The sequence below is a fragment of the Micromys minutus genome (assembly GCF_963924665.1).
Source record: "Micromys minutus genome assembly, chromosome: 3".
NCBI lineage: Eukaryota > Metazoa > Chordata > Mammalia > Rodentia > Muridae > Micromys > Micromys minutus.
Window position 1 is genome coordinate 66949731 of NC_137972.1, and position 19903 is coordinate 66969633.

The 19903-nt window shown below is 38.8% G+C and overlaps 1 protein-coding gene across 7 annotated transcripts in view; it reads right to left on the bottom strand.

Annotated features, from left to right (window-relative positions):
• TJP1 (tight junction protein 1) overlaps positions 1 to 19903 on the bottom strand; it is a gene marked incomplete at both ends in the record, with an annotated part of 220554 nt that overhangs the window by 22062 nt on the left and 178589 nt on the right. For all 7 annotated transcript variants that reach the window (XM_080914830.1, XM_080914829.1, XM_080914836.1 and 4 more), the window contains 10 exons: positions 1151 to 1246; positions 1353 to 1537; positions 1804 to 2023; positions 3342 to 3450; positions 5592 to 5742; positions 8181 to 8286; positions 8836 to 8975; positions 15516 to 15663; positions 16281 to 16449; positions 16840 to 16943. In XM_080914830.1, the coding sequence (XP_080770956.1) occupies positions 1151 to 1246; positions 1353 to 1537; positions 1804 to 2023; positions 3342 to 3450; positions 5592 to 5742; positions 8181 to 8286; positions 8836 to 8975; positions 15516 to 15663; positions 16281 to 16449; positions 16840 to 16943 (1428 nt within the window). The remainder of the gene's footprint in view (positions 1 to 1150; positions 1247 to 1352; positions 1538 to 1803; positions 2024 to 3341; positions 3451 to 5591; positions 5743 to 8180; positions 8287 to 8835; positions 8976 to 15515; positions 15664 to 16280; positions 16450 to 16839; positions 16944 to 19903) is intronic.

The following is a 19903-nucleotide window of genomic DNA, read 5'->3' on the forward strand; positions in this document are numbered from 1 at the left end:
GGCATCTGAAAAAGTAGAGAGGCAATTGTTTTTTTTAATCTGCTCAAACTTTAGTATCACTTGTATGTGCAAATCTGGTTTTTAGAAAATAAATGTCATCATTAAATTTCATCAAAACCAAATTAAAAACAATATAAAAAAGAGGAAGGGTACTAACTCTAATACTGCATATTTCAAAATGTTAGTGAGTCTATGAGTCTAATAGCAAAAACCTGTGGGCACAATCCTATGGACAGTAGTACACGCCACACAACAAACACAGTGTATTCACGGTCAACGGTTTCTTCCTCCCTGTAAGAAAACCATCATAAGCATGGGGAAAGCTACCATCTTACATAGATAAGCCAGTGAAAACAAGGCAGAAACTATACACAAACACGAGTTGTCAAAGAAGTTATAAGGTTCAGGGAAAACAATAAAAACATTTTATTATTTATTAAGAAGGAGAAAAACCTTTATAATATCACAAAATAAACTTGGAAAATTATAAAAGAAATTATAGTGGGGAAACTGGGGGTGGTTATAACACATGTCAAATTATTATTTTAACTTTCACAAAGAGTGAAATATGGGAAAACTTCTGTGTAAGTTTTCATGCATAACTGAAAGCACACCAGGTGGTTATCACTGAGGTTGTATACTCAGCCACCCCAATACTCGGGAGGATAAAGCGACACGCACTGGTGTACGGAGCACTTCCGCCTCCATGTCCACTGCCTCAGACTCAAGTGTACAATGCACAGCCCATCACCCTGTCACATACCTCTAATGTTTATATACTGAGTCACTGGGCTCAGTCAGAGGTTGAGAAAAGGGTCATGCTCACTAGTGAGCATCCAAAGCAAATGTTAAACCTACCAGAGGTGTAGCAATGCTTAGTACACTGAGGCTCAGGCTGCTCAACTTTAAAAATAGTGTTTGAGTCTCTCCTCACAGTGTTACTGTGAAGATTCAACAAGATCATGGAGCAAGGCAGCTTTCACATAAGCAAAAATGTCAAAAATGGTGACTCTTTCTGCCTTCCTTTCAAATAAAAAACAATGACATACAGTGAAAATTTCTCACAAAGCTGTATTTTTTGAGCGATGAGGCAAAGAAAGGAAGATCCTGAAGCTTAGTGAAGGTCAGCGCTGAGCCTGCATCTACTCACTTGCAATCTGATAAATATCCGGCTCTTCTCTTGCCAACTTTTCTCTGGCAACATCAGCTATTGGCCCAAAGATGGTTACAGGTCTTAGGAATCCAGCTGGAGAAATCAAACAAAGATGACGATGACGACACTAAGTTTTTATACTTCCTGAAATATACCGCCTTGAAAAGCTATATACACCAAGCTACAGGGAATAAACTACCTTCTCGAAGAACAACCCTTTCATAAGCTGGGAACTTTGTTTGAACTGGCTGAGCTGACAAGTCCTCTCTGCTTTTTCGAAGATTTCTCTTGGAGCTACGAAGACCTCGAAACCTCCAGAAGTCTGCCCGATCGCCACCTGCTGTCTTTGGAAGTGTGTACTGTACACTGGCTAACTGCTCAGCTCTAGTGAAGAAAAATGAAACAAAACAGAGTATTTAAAAGGCAACAAGAAAAAAATTCACAATGAAATGAAATGGAGTGCCAAAATTGAGAACAGAGGTTCACATGCCGCTTTCACTGCAAAGGTTTGGTAAGTAGTTTGCACAGTGATTGAGTCAGCTATGACAGTATCGAGAGCACACTGAACAATACAAATCTTACGAACTTGGATTCCCCGATTCTCTATCATCACCTAATTCACAGTATAATGAGTTTCTAAGTGTTCATACCTGTTCTTATTAGGGATGATGCCTCGTTCTACCTCCTTATGATTTTTGCCAATTCGAATGGCAAGCCAAGAGCCCAGCTTTCCGTTGTATAAGGTATCCACGACCCGGAACACCTCTCCTTTGTTAAAACTAAGTCCATAAGGAGATTCCTTTTCATATTCAAAATGCGTTCTAATGTAGAATGAATCTCCTACATCTGATTCTACAATGCGGCGATAAACTAAGGAGTTAAAAGAAACACATTAATCAATATTTACTGGAATAAAAGATATAAACTACAGATATTCTGTGAAGATGCTCCTGCTAATGCCCACATCAACATTCAACACCAGTCAATTCTCAATTCTCACTGTGTACCTGGAATCATTTCATCTCATTGTTCTTCAACTATTTATGTTACCTCATAAAAGGGTACCTCCACTGGGTAGAAATGATGCAGAAAAAGATAGATTTGTTCCATTTCTACTTCCTATTACAGCATCTAATTGACCTGCAAATGGTGTAAACAGCAGTTTTGTTCCCCAACTCTTCCTGGAGACTTTGATTGTTCCAACTAAGTATGCTAAGCTGTGTGTGGTGGTTCACTCCTGTAACTGTAGCACTCAGGAGGTAGACAGGAGGATTAGGTGTTCAAGACCAACCTCTTCAACAGAGTACGTTCCAAGCTAACGGGGCCACATGAAGCACCCACCTCAAAAACAGACAACACAAAAACAAACTAAAAATTCAGTGTTTGGCCAAAATGTTCATAGTGCCAAATTAAAAAAAAAAAAAAAACAAAACAAAAAAAACACACACACACACAAACCAAAAAACAAAGAAAAGTTACGTATTCCTTTTTTATAGAATGTTAGCAATTCTGTCTACTGCTTAGGAATACCAGTACAAAGCCTCACCACTTATCCACATAACCTTTTATATGATTCCAATAGCTAATAAACAAGTATTTATTTATATAATTCCAATAAGTATTTTATTTATTTATATAATTCCAATAGCTAATAAACAAGTATTTTTCTGACTTATAAAGAACTGGTTGGCACCTGACTTAAGTCATAATGCCATAAATACTCGTCATATTTATCTTGCTCTATTAATGAGCATGGTGTAAGACTATGAAACCTTAAAAATTAAAATTAACAGATTAATAAATTCAATCACCCTCAAATTGAAATTATTTATTTTGTACTACATTGTTAATTGTTCACTCTGTTTTACTAAGACAAAGTTTCTCCATATAGCCCTGACTGTCCTGGAACTCAGAATGTAGACCAGGTTGGACTCAAATCACAGATTTCTGAATTACCTCTAATCACCTACTTCTTCCTAGCAAGTACAGAGACAAAATGCCTAGGTCACCATGCCAGGCTGAACTTGTTTGAGGGAAGCCATCATGCCTGGCTTCAAGCTCATGATCCTTTCATGCCAGGCTCCTGAGTGTTAGGATTGTGGGCTGCTACCATTCTGACCCTGATTTACTTTCAACAACTGAACCAATCCCTCCAGGTCAGTTCTCTCTATTTCAAACAGTATCTCACCATCCTTCTTCTTCTGAGCCAAGATGGTCACTTCTTCACCTTTAGGGAGGTCGAGGAGGAAAAGGACAGCCTCTTCTCTTATGATATTTGTGAAATCTACATTATTCACCTATTAAAACAAAAATGTTATAAACTTATACTAGCTGTTTTTATGAATATAAATGTATTTGTTTACACAGAAAACAAGTATTTTCAGAGTCTAATTTGACAATACTATTTACTTAATAGGGATTTTTTTTAACTTTGAAGAATATAAAATTTTCTAATTTAAAATAAGCACATATGAAATAAATAAGGTGGACACAAATATAAATTAAGAGTAGTTACTATATTATTTGATATTAAGGTAATCTAATTACAAATCTGTGCAGTTTAGACTAAAAATGATAATATGTATTTACTGTAAGATCTCTAGATTTAAAATTCCATATTTACTCTACATAGGTACCATACAGCATAAGTTTATTAATTGCTAAAAAAGGAAACTATATACCAAGAAGAGTTAAAAAGACCAGACATGTGTTCTGGCGCCCCTATAACAGACACTTTGTAGTGGACGCTATTTGGTTCTCAAGTCACTATCTAATTATATTAGTAAATTCCTAAGTTCCAAACTGAAGTTGAAATTAAATCTACTTGAGTGTCACCAATAACTTAGTAGAATTATAAGTGTAATCCTGATACCTTTAGGAAAATCTCCATTAATTAAAAACAAAAAGGCCAAAAGGCAAATAATCAAAATATTCTAATTACTTTCAAGGAAAACCCAAAGTGAGCTATTAAGAAGCTGCTTTTAGAAGATGTATTCCTGTTTCCTTCAAAACAGGATGAGATAGGTAAGAAGATAAAGAGCTAGACTTCAAATACAGTCAGCAGCATCACCAGGGAGTGTTCGAGCACAAGTGCAGCGAGGGCAGGCAATGCTATGGGAAGAACCTGACACAATGTCAGAGGGAGACTGCTAAGTCAGAGGTGGTGCCAGGACTTTTTACATGCTGCAGTTTGAAGGGAAAGGATGATAGATCCCAAAGCACAGGAAACTGTTCAAGGTAAAAACGGTTCTGGTTGTGGGCTGCTTATTGAGATGAAGACTTGTCTCCGAAATTGCAGGTCAAGGCAGTGGGAATAGGGGTCACATGATAGAATCTCCAGAGAGAAAGTTTTTGAGGACTGAGAAGCAAATACTGCTAAGAAATCACAGAAATTGTGAGGTGAACTTGACTGTGAAAATTCAGATTCAGTTGTGGATAAAAAACCAGGCTGCAAGGCTATTAGTTATTTGTTTGTTTGTAAAAAGAAAGAAAAAGAAAGCAAGGAAGGAACTCAAGTAGACAGCAGCGAAGGAGATAAATCAGACTATGAAGAACCAGAAGGAGGAAAGGAGGAAGAGATGCACAAAGCTAAGGCTGAAGAGCAGATGGGAGACTTGATCCATCACAGGAGAGGAAGCTGAACAGGAAGGAGAACAGAACGAAGGCACAGGAGAGGGAGTGAGCACAGCCACACCAACACTAGACAGACTGCTGTTCTGACTGAAGACAAGACAGGGCTTACCTACCAGAAGCCAAACACACAGAGACGTCTGCACTCTAAAAAGAGGAGTGAGAGACAGATGAAGACACCGCCATTAATAGGCAACACTGCCACGGAGAAGAAAGTGGAGAAGAGAAAAGCACCATTTGTAGATTACTTCTAGCCTACGTTCTCCTGGCTTTTGTCAATGACCTTTCTTGTGGGGTTTGAAGGGTGAGAGCCAGGAAGCCTACAGATTTGCCTGATATAAACTCCATCCATCCATCCTCCTGGATGTGGGCACTATCTGAAATAAAGAGTCTGAGAGGTCAGCATTCTTCTGAGGAATCCTCATCTCATGGGCAAATAATACCCCAAATTGCTGGCTGGCAGGTTGTAGTGGCTGGCAGTCTTGGACAGTCCAAATGCTTAACTAAACTTTTACAGGACTATTTGGTACATGGTAGAGGGATCTAAATGTGCTTTCATGATAGGGTCTTTGAACAGCAATGACCTCAAAAAACATCACTGACAACATAACCAAACAGCAAACAAGAGTAAAAGCAGAATGACAAGTGACCAGTCTAACACGAGCTAGATCTAAGCAGTTCTTAATCTGAAACGTGGGTGGTTCAAGAGACTGTACATAAATCATAGTCTAATCACAACAGTAGGTCTGTCATGCCTGGCATCTGATGATCTGAGTTCTGAATCCGTGTAGATGATACACTGACATACCCTGAGAATTTGATCGCCTTCCTCTAAGCCTTCTTTGGCTGCAGGGCTATCTTCTAGAACGCCAGCTACAAATATTCCGACATCATTTCCACCAGCTAGTCGCAAACCCACACTATCTCCTTTTCTGAATTTTACCAGTTTCATGCTGGGCCTGTTAAAACAGATATTTCATTTCAAACAGTTAAAAGTCACAGCAGGCTGCTACAGCAACAGCTACATTCAAAATGGAATACAGACCATCATTTCTAAAGCCTCCTACATTATTTATTAAGTAAAACTTAGTACTAGAACCCCAAACCAGATTTAATAGACCTTCTAATTTCGTATTATAAAATAAGTTTTGAAATATCTAAATTTGAAGGTGAAATAATGCTTTTTGTGACCACTTATAAACAAAGTTTTTCCCCTATTATTAATCAAGTATATGTGGTAAATTTAAAAAAAAAAACCTAAACCTATTTTTCGACACCAACACACTGAATAAATGAAAAGTTTCATTTAATATAAAGAAAATACGCAGTAATTCTTTTACTATGAGAAAATATACAAGCAGCATCTAGTATAATTTCTAAAGTCCAGACAGTGGATTTAAGTTTGGTCACTGGTGCTTGGCTCTTTTGAAGCACCCTTAATCTGCAGCTCTTTAACTTTGAATCTTGATTAGGCCTACATCCGTCTCTGTCCCTTCTGTCCCTCCACTGTGCTAAGAGAAACACTAACACACAACTTACAGAACAACTGAGCAGAGACATTGCTGACACAGCTCTCACTGTCATCCCACATTCCTGACAACTAGCATCCACTTTCACTATTCCAAATATCAAACACAGAAAGATCACTTTGTTCTTAATTTATAAATTACCTAATTATTAGAACCTATCATAAAGTCACATACATGAATAAGTGAATTGAGGGAGAAATTCTGGTACTTTTGAACTGACTAGTTAAAAATTGCTAACAGCTTTTAATAAGTGTAAAATATTGTAAATATAAAATATTTATCATTGATCTGGCTTTCTTTCCTTCCCTTTCCCCTTTCCATTCCTTTCTCCTTTCCTTTACTTTTATTTCCTTTTTCGGTTTTTCAAAACAGGGTCCCACTACATAGCTTTGGCTATCCTGGAACTCCCTATGTAGACCAGGCCGACCTCCAATTCACAGAGGTCTGCCTGCTTCTGCTGAGACTAAAGGTGTGTAGCACTATGTCAAGCAATCTGGTTCTCTTACCTGAAACTGACTAGCTAAACATAAAAGTCAAAAGGCCACAGGTTGGACAGGTCATAGTCAGGTCTCCTAGAACCCTTAGCCCCTCCCTGAAAGTATTTACCAACTTTATAGAAGATGGTCTGAATCCTTTGGTTGCCCTTGTATCCTGTTTTCTAACCAAGTCAAGGGTATCTCAAAGATTCCTCACCCCCAAAAAACTGGATATACAGAAAGATCATTTGAATAGTTTCTTGAAAATCCTAGGTCCTTAGAAATCCTCCGCTAAGCCTGACTAGTCCAGAGTACCACATAAAGTAGATGTGGCTGAGTGGATCTGCACTCAGATAAAATCTAAATTCTGAAAAGCAATGCTACACTGACAGAAATGCTAGCGGAAAGACAACAGGTTTTATACTCGGCCCTATCTGTATTATATCAACTATGTTCAATAAAACCCGTCCATTTCTTTCCCTCAAATCTACTAACTATTTGAATGAAAGACTCTCAGAGCTCAGCTACTGATGCTGTGCACATGCTTAAGTCCTCCTGGGCATCGATGTGTTCATCGGGCTTTTTTGGAGAGGCAGCTCTCTGATACCTTACTATAATTTCACTCAATCCCAAGAACGAGTAATCACCCATTACTGATACTAAAACTCTACTACTCACCTACTTCAGAAGCTATCTGCTTTTGCCTAGGCACTGGGAAACAATCCACGCATTATTTTATTTATTTTTTGTACAGAAAATCCTGAGGGCTGGTAGAGTTCTTCATCTACTGCACCTGAGGAAATGTGCTTCTCTTTGGGTACTCTCACATCATGTGCTTTGTAGGATAAAAGCAACGTAGATTAAAGACTATGAAAGTCTAAAGTTTGCTCACAAAATTTGACGAGACCCGCTTATGGAGGAGTAAAAGGTGGCATGGACTCTCGGGTTATGTCTGGATCGCTTTCTCAACCAGAAACCGTCTTCCTCTGGGCAGCACACTGAGATGACCTTGGCTGAAGAACTGAAGGTGTGCTACTCACACTATGTCTAGGGACTTGATACGTGTCACAGGATAGGAGGTCCATAATAAACAGACATCAGCTCAAAATGTCAGTGCTGACTATTACGTATTTATCTTTAAGTGCTAGGGCACAGAAAGCTTGTGGACATTCTGATATCTTAGTAAAAAACAAACTTTACTCTTTAGTTACTGACCTAAGATCTAGCAAAGAGAAGGTGGTAATAAAAGAAACAATGGCTGCTTTGCTGCTGATAATCGTAGCACTACAAGCACTAAGCACCATACAATGCTATAGGAACATGACTTTCAACTCTCATGCTAAGAAACATCTAATAAATACAAACGCCAGTGTGGCCTGAAAACTACATTACCTAAGAATCCCATCTTCATGAGTTGAATTAGGCAGAACACCATCAGAAGGGCTGACAGGTAAATCCACATCTGGTTGTCCAACTTGAGCATACACAGGCTTTGGTTCTTGAAAAAAGAAGAAAACTTAAGTTGTCAGGTTAATAAGCCTCATGAGATACTGACAGGAAGAATAACAGAAAAACAATTATTAAAGGGTCCGCAAATTTCTCTGCATCGACATCCTCATTATACGAAGATGTCTATTCTAATGGCCACATTCCTGCCCGACATTAGCCAACAAGAAGGTACAACAGAAGCAAACAGTTCCAGTGTCTAAAATAACTTGTTTCCCTGCAGCGCTAGGTGATAAACCCAAGGCCGACTCACAGCTTGGCAAGCACTCTGCCACCCCTCAAGTCTCTAATATTCATCTCTTTAATGAGTAGTGTTGGAAGATATCCTTCCTTACTGCAAGTAACTGTTAAACATGAATAATTATATTTAAGAAATAAAAACATTCATGAAGGTTACTGATTTATGCTCTTACCATAATAAGAAAAGCTGTAATGTATATATAGAAAATTTACATTGCTAACAATACTTGGATATTTAAACTCTTCTGCAAATGCTGACAGTTGCTGTGCTCGGGCAACAAAAACTTTTGGTTACGCTTACCTGGAAGAGTGGGTGTCTGCTTCTCATTTTTTTCAACTGTAACTTCTTCCACTACTTTGGGTGTATGATCATCTCCATGTTTAACAGGAGTTGAGACAGCTCCGGGTTTAGACATTCGCTCTTCCTCTCTGCTCCGGAGACTAATCATTACAATAAAAACATGAGGAAAGAAAGGAAGCTTTTGAAAAACACTTCTTGAGAACAGAAGAGGCAAAACAACTTTAGAACCAGGGGACAGTTTCCGAAGCTTGTAACTCAAATGAGGATGGCAGGCAGTATGTCTGACTGAGTCAAAATACTTGCCACCAAACTACCTGCACTACACCCCTAGTCACACATGGGGAAGGAGAACCAATTCCTACAAGTTCTCCTCTGACCTCCATATATGTGCACACGCGTGCACACATTAACACTAAATGTAAGCTCTGAGCCACGTTTAACCACATTCCTCATTGTTCAAAAGCAAGCATCAGCCCTCCAAAGAGCAACTAACATCCTCCTAAAGACAGAAATATAAAGATATGTGTGTGTGTTTTAACATTTTGTGTGTGTGAGTGCATATGCACATCATATGTGTATTGTCACCAATGCCAAGGTGGACATATGGAGATCAGAGGACAACTTTGTGGAGTCATTTCTCTACCATGTTCATGTGGGGTCTGGGGCTTGAATGCTGGTGACCAGACTTCCTTCCACAAGGTAAAAAAGTTCTCTGCATCTGAGCCATCCTGCTGTCCTGCTTTGTATAGCCCAATTGAGTGAGGAACTTTGGGTTGGCTAAAAGCTCTATAAAAATGGTTGTTAAAGACAGAATGGAATGGAGTCTGAAGAATTTTTATACTTCACATGAATTACTAGAAATCGAGGCTCCAAAGTTTATCTACTATGTAAACAAGTAGCAATCAGATCAGCAAGGAGTACTATTAAGTGAAAACCTGCAAGTAAAATGCCCTGGAGATCCTGTAGATAGATGTCTGCATCCATATGAAAGTTACTGTCAAATGGCTGTGCAGTACAAGGCTTCCAAATAAGAGAACCTCCCACAAATGTCCTTCCCAGACACTATAGACAACAAATGCCCTGCAAGTTCACCTGGCCACTCAAAGTAAATTCTCTGAACACTCAGTGACCAGAGGTTGAGCCCTTCCAAGAAGGCTCCTTTGGAAGCCCGAGGGCATGAGGTGCTGCTTCTTGTGTTGAGAGGCACTCCATTTTAGGAGATTAAAAAAGAGCTGTCTGTACTTCTTATATTTAGACTTAGCATTACTCCTAGCAGCCAATGCTTTGTAGTTCTGCTCCATTTGTTTCTAGCTCCTTACATTTAAGCTGTTCCCATAAACCTCATTCACTCTCTTGATCATAGCTATGACGGGCTTTCTCTATTTCTAACCCTCAAGCACCCACAGCCATCCATACTGCAGACATCACTAAGTTACCCAGGCTGGCCTTGAACTTGCTCTCTAGTGATGTGTCCAGACCTTGAACTTGGGATATTCTTTTGCCCAGTCTCCCAAGTACATGGGAGCAGAGGCCTAACCACCAGACCTCGCCTCCTGTGTGTGTTGTGTGCATGTGTGCGAGCACATACATGTTAAGGGGGATGCCACATGTGTGGAGATCTGAGGACAATTTTTATGTGTGTTTCTTCTTCCACTATGAGGTATTCAACGAAGACTGTTAAGATTCTATGGTAAGTGCCTATAACTCATGGGTCCATACCCATGAGCCATCTTGGAAACAGACAGTTTTTGTAAGAAGACAGCCCAAAACATAATTTTAATAAGAAACAGTTGAAGAAAAACTTTAGGAAGCCTTTCTCTCACTAATGTCATAGGCATCTGATGGTGGTAGTTATTCTGCGCTCTGATAACATCCAGAGCAAACAGTATGAGACGTTCTGTGGGTTTTAGAAGTAGAGAATCATATCACAGTGATCCTAATATTGCTCAAGGGCAACAGGACCATTCTACATTTCCTCATCTGTAAATAAGGTTTTTCATAGTACACACACACACACACACACACACACACACACACACACACACACACGTATTTGCAAAAACTGACTTTTTTTGTACAGAAACTTTTTTTACTTTATGTGCACTGGTATTTTGCCGTCTGTGTGTGTGTGTGTGTGTGTGTGTGTGTGTGTGTGTGTGTGTGTCTCGAATTACCTGGAACTGGAGTTATAGACAGTTGAGAGGTGCTATGTAGGTGCTGGTAATTGAACCCGGGTCCCCTAGGGGTGCAGCCATTGAGCCATCTCTCCACCCCTGGAACTGCCTATTTTCAAATTTCCCATTTTTTCTATCTGGGGTCTGAGTGACAGAAAAGCCACACCTTCCAGCAGACTACTCTGGTCATCTCATCAGAAAAAAGGACTTGTCTACAGTAAAGTGGGTGGACTGAAGATCATCACACGAGGCCCATTCTCATGAAGAAAACATCCTATGTTGTCTTCTACTTGTGGAACCTAGAATAATATATACACCCAAGGAGAACGGAGACCATTTGGGAAGAGGATAAAGACTGTGACAGAAAAGGGTAATGAAGGTATGAATGTGAGTCAAACTGTATGTTTCAACAAAAATATCGTTATAGAACCCCACATTATACAACAAATACACATTAATAAAATTCTTATTTATGTTCTGTGGTGGTCTCAGTGAGAATGGCTCCCATAAACTCACATATGTAAATACTTTATCTCCAGCTGATGAACTGTTGGGAAGGACTGGGGTCAGTCCTCTCCTTGCAGCTGGTTTGAGATGGGTCTTTTCGTTGTTTTCCCATGTGTACGCCAGGCTGGCTGGCCTGTAAGTTCTGGGGACTCTCTGGTTTTACCTCTCTCACCTTGTCATTGGAGAACTAGGACTCAACTTTACATGGGCTCTTGGTATGTGAACTCAGATCCCCATTTACACAGCAAGGGCTTTACCCACGGAGACATCTCAGTGCTTGAAACTACTACTACCACAACATAACCAAACATCCTAGTCTTTTAAATTCAAGATTCTCAAGAGATTCTAATGCTGTGTGTGGACTACAACAGTTATAAGGCCTGGACTCCAAACACAGCATCTTGGCAAAGATCTCAGTTTAAGTTGGCAATGCTTTGTTCATATGCACAATATCCCTACCTCGAATGTGGCTGGGTCATTAACTGTCAGCAAAGGATGCCCCCAAACTCAGGGTTTGGTATAGGCATTTTTTTTTTTGAAAGCAGCACTTTCAACTACTTTAGAAGCAACTACTTACAATTAAAAAGAAATTCTACTTAAATATGATCATTTTTATAACTTTAAGTCAGTATCTTGGGTCTCTGGTTAGTTGTCAAGTTCATGAAATAAATGAGTGTAATAAAAAATATAAATCTGAACAATCTTAAAGCTTTTACTCATTTTCACTACTGTTCCTGTTTATATTAGACTATGGACGTCACCTCAGATAAAATGGAATGTTGTATTTTTAAAAAGTCACAGAACTGGTATTACATATAAAAATACTTAAGGCTCCTCCTAAAAGGGAGGAGAACATCATGATATTATTTGAAGATAATTAATATTAATAATAATTTGTTGAGTTTTCAAAATGAGATTACAGAAGCCAAGTTGTTAGAAAGAGTACATAAAAACCAAAATAGCAAAAGGAACTTTAAATCAAATTAACAGTATAATGAGATTCCATTTTAACATCAATAGCTACCTAACATCAAGAAAGTAACAAGAACAGGGCAGAGTAGCAGGGTACACCTTTAATCCCAACACTCAGAAGACAGAAACCAGGCCAGCAGGTCTTACATAGTGAGACCTTACCCCATTAACAAGGACGATAGGGAAAAAAAGAAAAAGAAAAGTAACAAGTGGCTATTATTCGAGGGAAAGGGAAATCCAAGGTATTCAACCTTTGACACTACAACATGATGTCATCTACAAATTTACAAAGTTCACACTCAAAGGAATGTGTAATAGTTACCAAAAAAGCTCAAAAACAACAAACTCACACCAATTCTGCACAAACAAAACAAACCAAAAAATTATCACTATGGAAAACAGCACTGATCCCTCAAAACCTCAAGAAGTTTAAAATTGAATTTCTGTACAACCCAACTGAATCCTTCTCAGATATATATATATATATATATATACCCCCAAAACTAGATGTTTGCATCACAACATTATTTACAACAGCCAAGTTAAAGAATCAACAAATGAGAGAACAGAGTCAAAGACACACACACATTCTCTCTCTCTCTCTCTCTCTCTCTCTCTCTCTCTCTCTCTCTCTCTCTCTCTCACACACACACACACACACACACACACACAAGTTTAATTCACTCATAGAGAATAAAATCATGACATCTACAGGAAAATGGATAAAAGTTAGGATCATCATGTTAAATGACATAAAACAGACTCACAAACAAGTATCACATGTTTTCAGTCATGTGGTAAAATATTTTAGTATGAGAGAAAAAAAAACCTTAAAGAAAAGAGGACAAGGAGGGAGGTGGAAGGTGAAAGAAGTCATGGAGTAAAGCCTACTTCTTGGGTAATGTATACTAATAGAAGTAACAAACCAAACAAGAAAACAAAGAGAACTACCATGATCCAGAATTTATTTACACTCAAAAAGTAGCTACATTTTTGAAATTCTGATTACTACTATTCCTTTTCAGCAGTTTCTGGGTTATCTCCACGAGAATGTTATGGCAGAATACCACTCGAGGTAATATGGACTTTTTAGAATAGATGGCTAACAACAGGTAAAAAAACAATCAATTAAAAATAATAAACCAATTTTGCATTTGATATATCATAATAATCCTTTAAAGACCATTTCAAGCAAAATAAAGACTGAGATTCACATAATAGATCCAAAGCTTGAAGTGTACCTAAAACCTAAAGATGTTATGACAGAAACCAAATAAATATCCTCTGTTGCTATTTGAGTAAAGACCAATACTTTATAAATGCACAGCTTTAACAGTTTTTTTTTTTTTTTTTTTTTTTGGAGACAGGGTCTTATGTGACCCAAGGTGACCTCAAACTCAGTGTGGTGACTTGACACAAGTTAGAGTCATCTGAGAGGGGGCAACCTCACCAGAGAAAATGCCTCCACAAGATCAGGCTATAAACAAGTTTGTAGGGTCTTTTCTTGATTAGTGACAATGGGGGAAGGCCCAGCCCATTGTGGGTGGTCTGATCCCTGGGCTATTGGTCCTGAATTCTATAAGCAAGCAGGCTAAGCAAGCCATGAGAAACAAGCCAGTAAGCAGCACTCCTCCATGGCCTCTGCATCAGCTCCTGCCTGCAGGTTCCTGCCGTGCTTGACTTTATCCTGACTTCCTCTGATGATGGACAGTGATGTGGAAGTGTGAATCAAACAGACCCTTCCTCCCCAAGGTGCTCCGACAATGGTGTTCTATCACAGAATTGGTAACACTAAGACACTCGTTATATAAAGTAGGATGATCCTGAACGTCAAATGTTCCTGTCTCTAGCTCCAAAATGCTAGGACTATGAGTCTCTAATGTGTAGTTTTACTGGAGGCATTTATGCATGCCAGACAAGCACTCTACCACTGAACGACACCCCCAGCCCAGATACTACTATGTTTAATAAGCAGTTCCACAGCTCTCAGTCTTCCCTCTTGTCTGCTCACATTCCTACTCCCTGTAGTCTAGTTCTTGGCCTTTGTGATTCTAAAGTTTTAGGTAACAACTGCATGCAGATGAATCTCAAGTCAACACTTTCTAGCTCTAGTCTGTTTCTTTAGCTATGAGACTGATTTTTTTCTCTTTTATCTCTACTGCAATATAGTCACAGTAAAATTATATGTATTTAAGGTGTTTGATATGTCTGCTTGGCTACATGTACATCACCGGAAATGACCACAGTTAAATCTCCTCAATTATAAATTCAGCATACCTAAGATGAGAATACTTAAGGTTTTACTTTACAGTGACTACAGTCATCACAATTGCATTAGGCGTCCTTTGCACTCTGACAGTATCTCCCCACGACTTTTCCTTACCCAGCCTTCTCTCCTTTCTTTTCTGAGGTTCTAGCGTCTTTGCTTCCAGATACAAGCTCACCTGTGTGTTTCTCTGTACCCTGAATAATCCTGGGTATGTCTATGTTACTGAAAGTGATGGAGTTCCTCCTTTCAGTGGGTAATTATTCTATTACATATGCGGGTTTCTGTGTTTTTATCCATGTCAGACAGGCTGGCTCTTCACTGTGGTTACTGTAAATAAAGATCTATCCCAGTATAGAGTTGTAGATATTTCTTAAGGATAGTAACTTCCTCTTTTTCAGATAAACATTCAGAAAGAGGGTCATACTGTAGGCCTTTTCTTAATTTTGTGAGGAACAAACTATCTTCCCCAGTGGCCATAAGGTAGAACACAAGCCATGTTAATATATTTATATACTGTTAATAGCTGCTTCTGTGGTATCAGCCAGAGCTGAGCACTAACAAATACTTCCTTGGCTTGCCTGCCTTATTAAATGTACCACCTAGCATCTTGTTTTTAAAAAGAAAACAAAATTGACTATCTTCTATTTACACACGTGTTTAAAAATGCAGATTAAAAACAAACACAATCTTAAATAATAAAAGATAAATTTATCTCCCAATTTTATTTATAAATAGCTTTAAATATATTTTGTTTTTACCTGCCATTGCTGGGCTGCTGTGGAGACTGTGTGGAATGATCAGAGGGTTCTGAACGTTGATCAGGAGATCGTGACTGGCTGCGGCGGGGAGGCCTGTCATGCGAACGACCTGAATGGTCTGATGCTAGTGACTGAATTTCTGAAATGTCTATTAAAGAAAAAGAAAATTTCCCAATGAAATGACTAAAGACTGTTTCCATGTTGCGTTTTGTTTTGCATGTACTTTATGCTTATTGTAACTATTGGGTTTTCAATGCGTACTGTCGGGCCCTTGAAAAAAATCAAGTACTGACTAAAAAAAATATATTCACATGGTTTTATGTGAAAAATTATTTTAATGTCTGAAAAAACAGTACTGACAAAAAAGTATAATTTTAAGCAAAAAATGTTTAAAATCTGTACATTTATCTTTGTTTTGTAAAATAAAGTCATTTAAAAAAAATAAATAAAATAAAATAAAAATAAATAAATAAATAAGCTGAAGGTATATTTCACTAAAGACTTAAACATTAGCATCATTTCCAGTAATCACCAAATTACAATGGTGAGTGACCTACAAAGTATTTGTGTAGTGACAAGACAACGGATGGGGACACACACACACACACACACACACACACACACACACACACACACGCACATTTAAGTTTCAGTTGTTTAAAGGTATCTCGCCTGTAGAAAATGATCATTCCACTCACACATATCCAATCCTCACATTCCATAAGGAATCAGTGAGTGGGACCCTCCAAACACAGCTAGACTCACCGTCTCTTTCAGAGGCATTAGCAGAATGGATACTGTCCGAAAGATCAGGGACATTCAATAAAGTAGCCCGCTCATCTCTTTGCACGACCATTTTTAACTTGCCTTTAGACCTTTCTATCAATGTTTTTGCATCCGTCAATGACATATTTTCTGTCACAGTACCATTTATCTGTAACAAAAAAGAAGCTATAGGTTGAAAAGAAAACAACAAAATGCAAACTAAAACTTAAATCCGATCTGTTACAGGCAAGGACAAACTCCTCAGATCCCTTGAAGACCTAATACTACCTTTACACTTTCCTAAATCATCAAAAAGCATTCCCATAAGCAAACTAGAAAACATTTCAATAGTGTCTAGAACAATTATCAAAAGTATCCTGGTGAATGATATATATTTGCAATAATTAATTCTCTCAGGTTAACCCCATACCTCATACAGTGCAGGACAAACACTCACTATTCTCTATAGCAAACTGTTTCAAACACACGTAAATTTTACACAATAACTCTAAACTTTGTTTCCTATTTCAGTTTATTATAATATAAAATATAACTATACCTTCAAGACAACATCCCCTTCTTGAATGTTACCATCTCTTGCTGCCAAACTATCTTGTGAAATTTCCTTTACAAATATATGGCTGGCCAATCGAAGACCATACTCTGGAAGAATACAGTTAAATATCTTTAGTTCAAAGTCTTAAGGCAATTAGGTACAGTTTAAATTGTCTTTAGTTCAAAGTCCTAAGGCAATTAAGTACAGTTTAAATTGTAAGATTTAAAATGACTGTCTTTATGAGCCACTCTGCACCTAAAGCTAGTATCTTTAAATCACTGAAAAGTATGCAGTCAGGAAAAAGCCAAGTAAAACATAGTTCAAAGAAGTGACACTGTCTTACTGTCCCTATCTTACTGAAAAGGAGAGGTACCTAAAAGATATAACTTTTTTTTTTTTTTTTTTTTTGATTATGTGATGTTTAAAGAATACAATCTTTCAAGTGAATTGCTTGAGGCTTAAACTCAAAAAAAAAAAAAAAAAAAAAAAAAAAAAAATCCAAAAATACTTTTGATGACTGCTATGAATCAACTATTAGTTTTCTTTCCCCTCACTCCTAGGTGTGTACAAACCGTTTCTAAAGAAACTCAAAAGCTTTTAGTACAGCCTGCTACTAACAAATGTGAGTAAAAATCAATATACCCTGCTCTCATTTATGCGACCTACGAAACACCCATGAAATGGTAATTTTTATCTATTGGTGAGTAAGGGGTTAAAGAAATGACAAAAAAATTATTAAAAAACAAGACTGCAAGCCAGATGTGATAGAGCTCACACGACGCTCACACTCATTGGCTGAACAGCATAGACTGTGTAAACCAGACAGTGAAGACCATCTCAGTAAGACAGACAAAACAACAGCTGGAACTCAGTCCTACGTCAACGGAACAAGAAACGTTCTTGGTCTGTCAAAGGAAAAGGGAGGGAGGAATGTCAATGTTTTAAAAGAAACAAAATTCAAGAAAAACCCACCAAACTAAAAAGCCAAGATGAACAAACACACACATTTTAATGTAGGCTAAAGTATGAAGCCTGCAGTGCGTGAGTCTAAATGTTCCATCACAGTTACAGATTAACATAAAGTAAATATACAAAGATCACATACAGAAGCAGGACTAGTCAGAGTAGAACAGTGATGACACTGGAGATCCAGACAGGTGATGGGAAGTGCTTTGAAAACAGCAATTTCATCGTAGAAAACTACAGGGCTCAGCATATATTCTTACTCACACTTAAAAGGTTGCAAATAAGCTGGCAATGGTGTGCATGTTTTAACCAGCGCCTGGGAGGCAGAGGCAGGTGGCGATCTCTGTAAATTCAAGGCCAGCCCTGGTCTACAGAGCAAGCTCTAAGACAGCCAAGGCTACACGGCTACACACAAACACAAAATGTGTGTGTGTGTCTGTCTGTCTGTCTGTCTCTCTGCCTGTCCTCGTGTGTTAGAAAAGGCTGGATGCATAACTTTCACCTCAGAGGCAGAGGCAGATAGTTACATCTCTGAGTTCAAGGCCAGTCTGGTCTACATAGTATTCTAGGACTGCCAGAGCTACACAGTAGGACCCAGTCTATAAATATCAATATACAGATGGAGCCAAAATATTCCTTGTGTATCAGTTTACTCATTTATTCTAGGTATTCTTTGGGTACAAAATAGCTATGCACAAGCACTACAAATTAAAGAAAAAAATGACCCTGAACCTTGGTAACTTACACAGCAAAGCAAAAGATGTTAACACAGTAATTTAGTACTACATAAAGTACTAGTGCATGATAGATTACTAGTGCAAACACAGGACCAAATATGCATCTATCAGGGTCAGAGAAGGCCTTTAAACACTGAAACCTGAATGACGAATGTGTTATGTGCAGGAGGCTGGGGTTATTGGAAACAAATACACCAAAGGATGAAGGAAAGAGCATAGCAGGTGAAGGAATCCTACATCTAGACAATCAACACTGATACGAGCACAAACAGAAGCAATCCACATGCAACCTTCAGAACACTGTCTACAGTTCAGTGGAAGGGACAGACCCTGAGATCAATCACACAACTGACAAAGTCCACTGAAGAGACAGACAGCAGCGGCCTGAAAAAGAAGAGCAGTGGAGAAAGGGAGAGGTGAGACAGGTAAGGTAGTATGTTGGGAGTTAGGACACATTCATCATACAAACAAGACATGTCAAGGGAAGTACTGTGTCATCTATATGTACCTGACTGAGAAACTGGACTAACAGGAATACAGTTGAAAAAAATACTCATTTGAGAAACACACACACACCAACCAAGACTAAACTGTGATTCCCTTGAGGTGTGGCTGGTTCTGGGGAATCCCTACGGACAGCTGAGTCTAAGCCAGGCACACAGGGTGCACTAATGTGAACTGGAAGTGCGTGCTGATGTCAGTCGTGCAGCGAGGGCCCCAGAGAAACGTGAGACTGTCTACCCAAGACAGCGCAGTAAGTGCAAGCAAAGTTCTTAGAGAGCAGAGCGTTAAGAGGTAGAAGGATAGAAATAAAAAGAAGTGGGGCCTCAGGAACATGACAAGTACAACCGTGTAAAGAAGACATTGTTCTAACAGATCATCTGCGAGGCAGTGCTACACAGGCTGTGGCCGTGTGAATGGCTCTGGGACGGGAGGCAGGCACTACTGGAGCACAGGTCATGTCCACGTGTGAGGGAAGGAGCACTACCAAGAGCAGGCTGCCCTGAAGGTGACAGTGCGGTGAGCAGGTTAGACCCAAGCTCCTTCCAAACACTCTTTCCCCGCTTTAAAGACCAACGTCATGGATCCTACATAGCCACAAGTCAGAGGAGTCAAAGAGCCATTAAAAAACTAACAGTCTGGAGGATAGAGAGTAGTTAGAGAATTCCATTTACGGATTAGCTCATTTCTCCCCTCCAAGTAAGCCCTTAGATTTTTTCCAAGGTCATACTACTAGTGATCCTAACAGTAAAGAAAAACACAGCCTTTCAACTGAGTGTTGGTGTGACATTTCTTGCTAGCATAATTTGAACTTGGCTGTTCCTGTTCCAATAAAACCAAAATTCAACTACAAATCTGCCCCA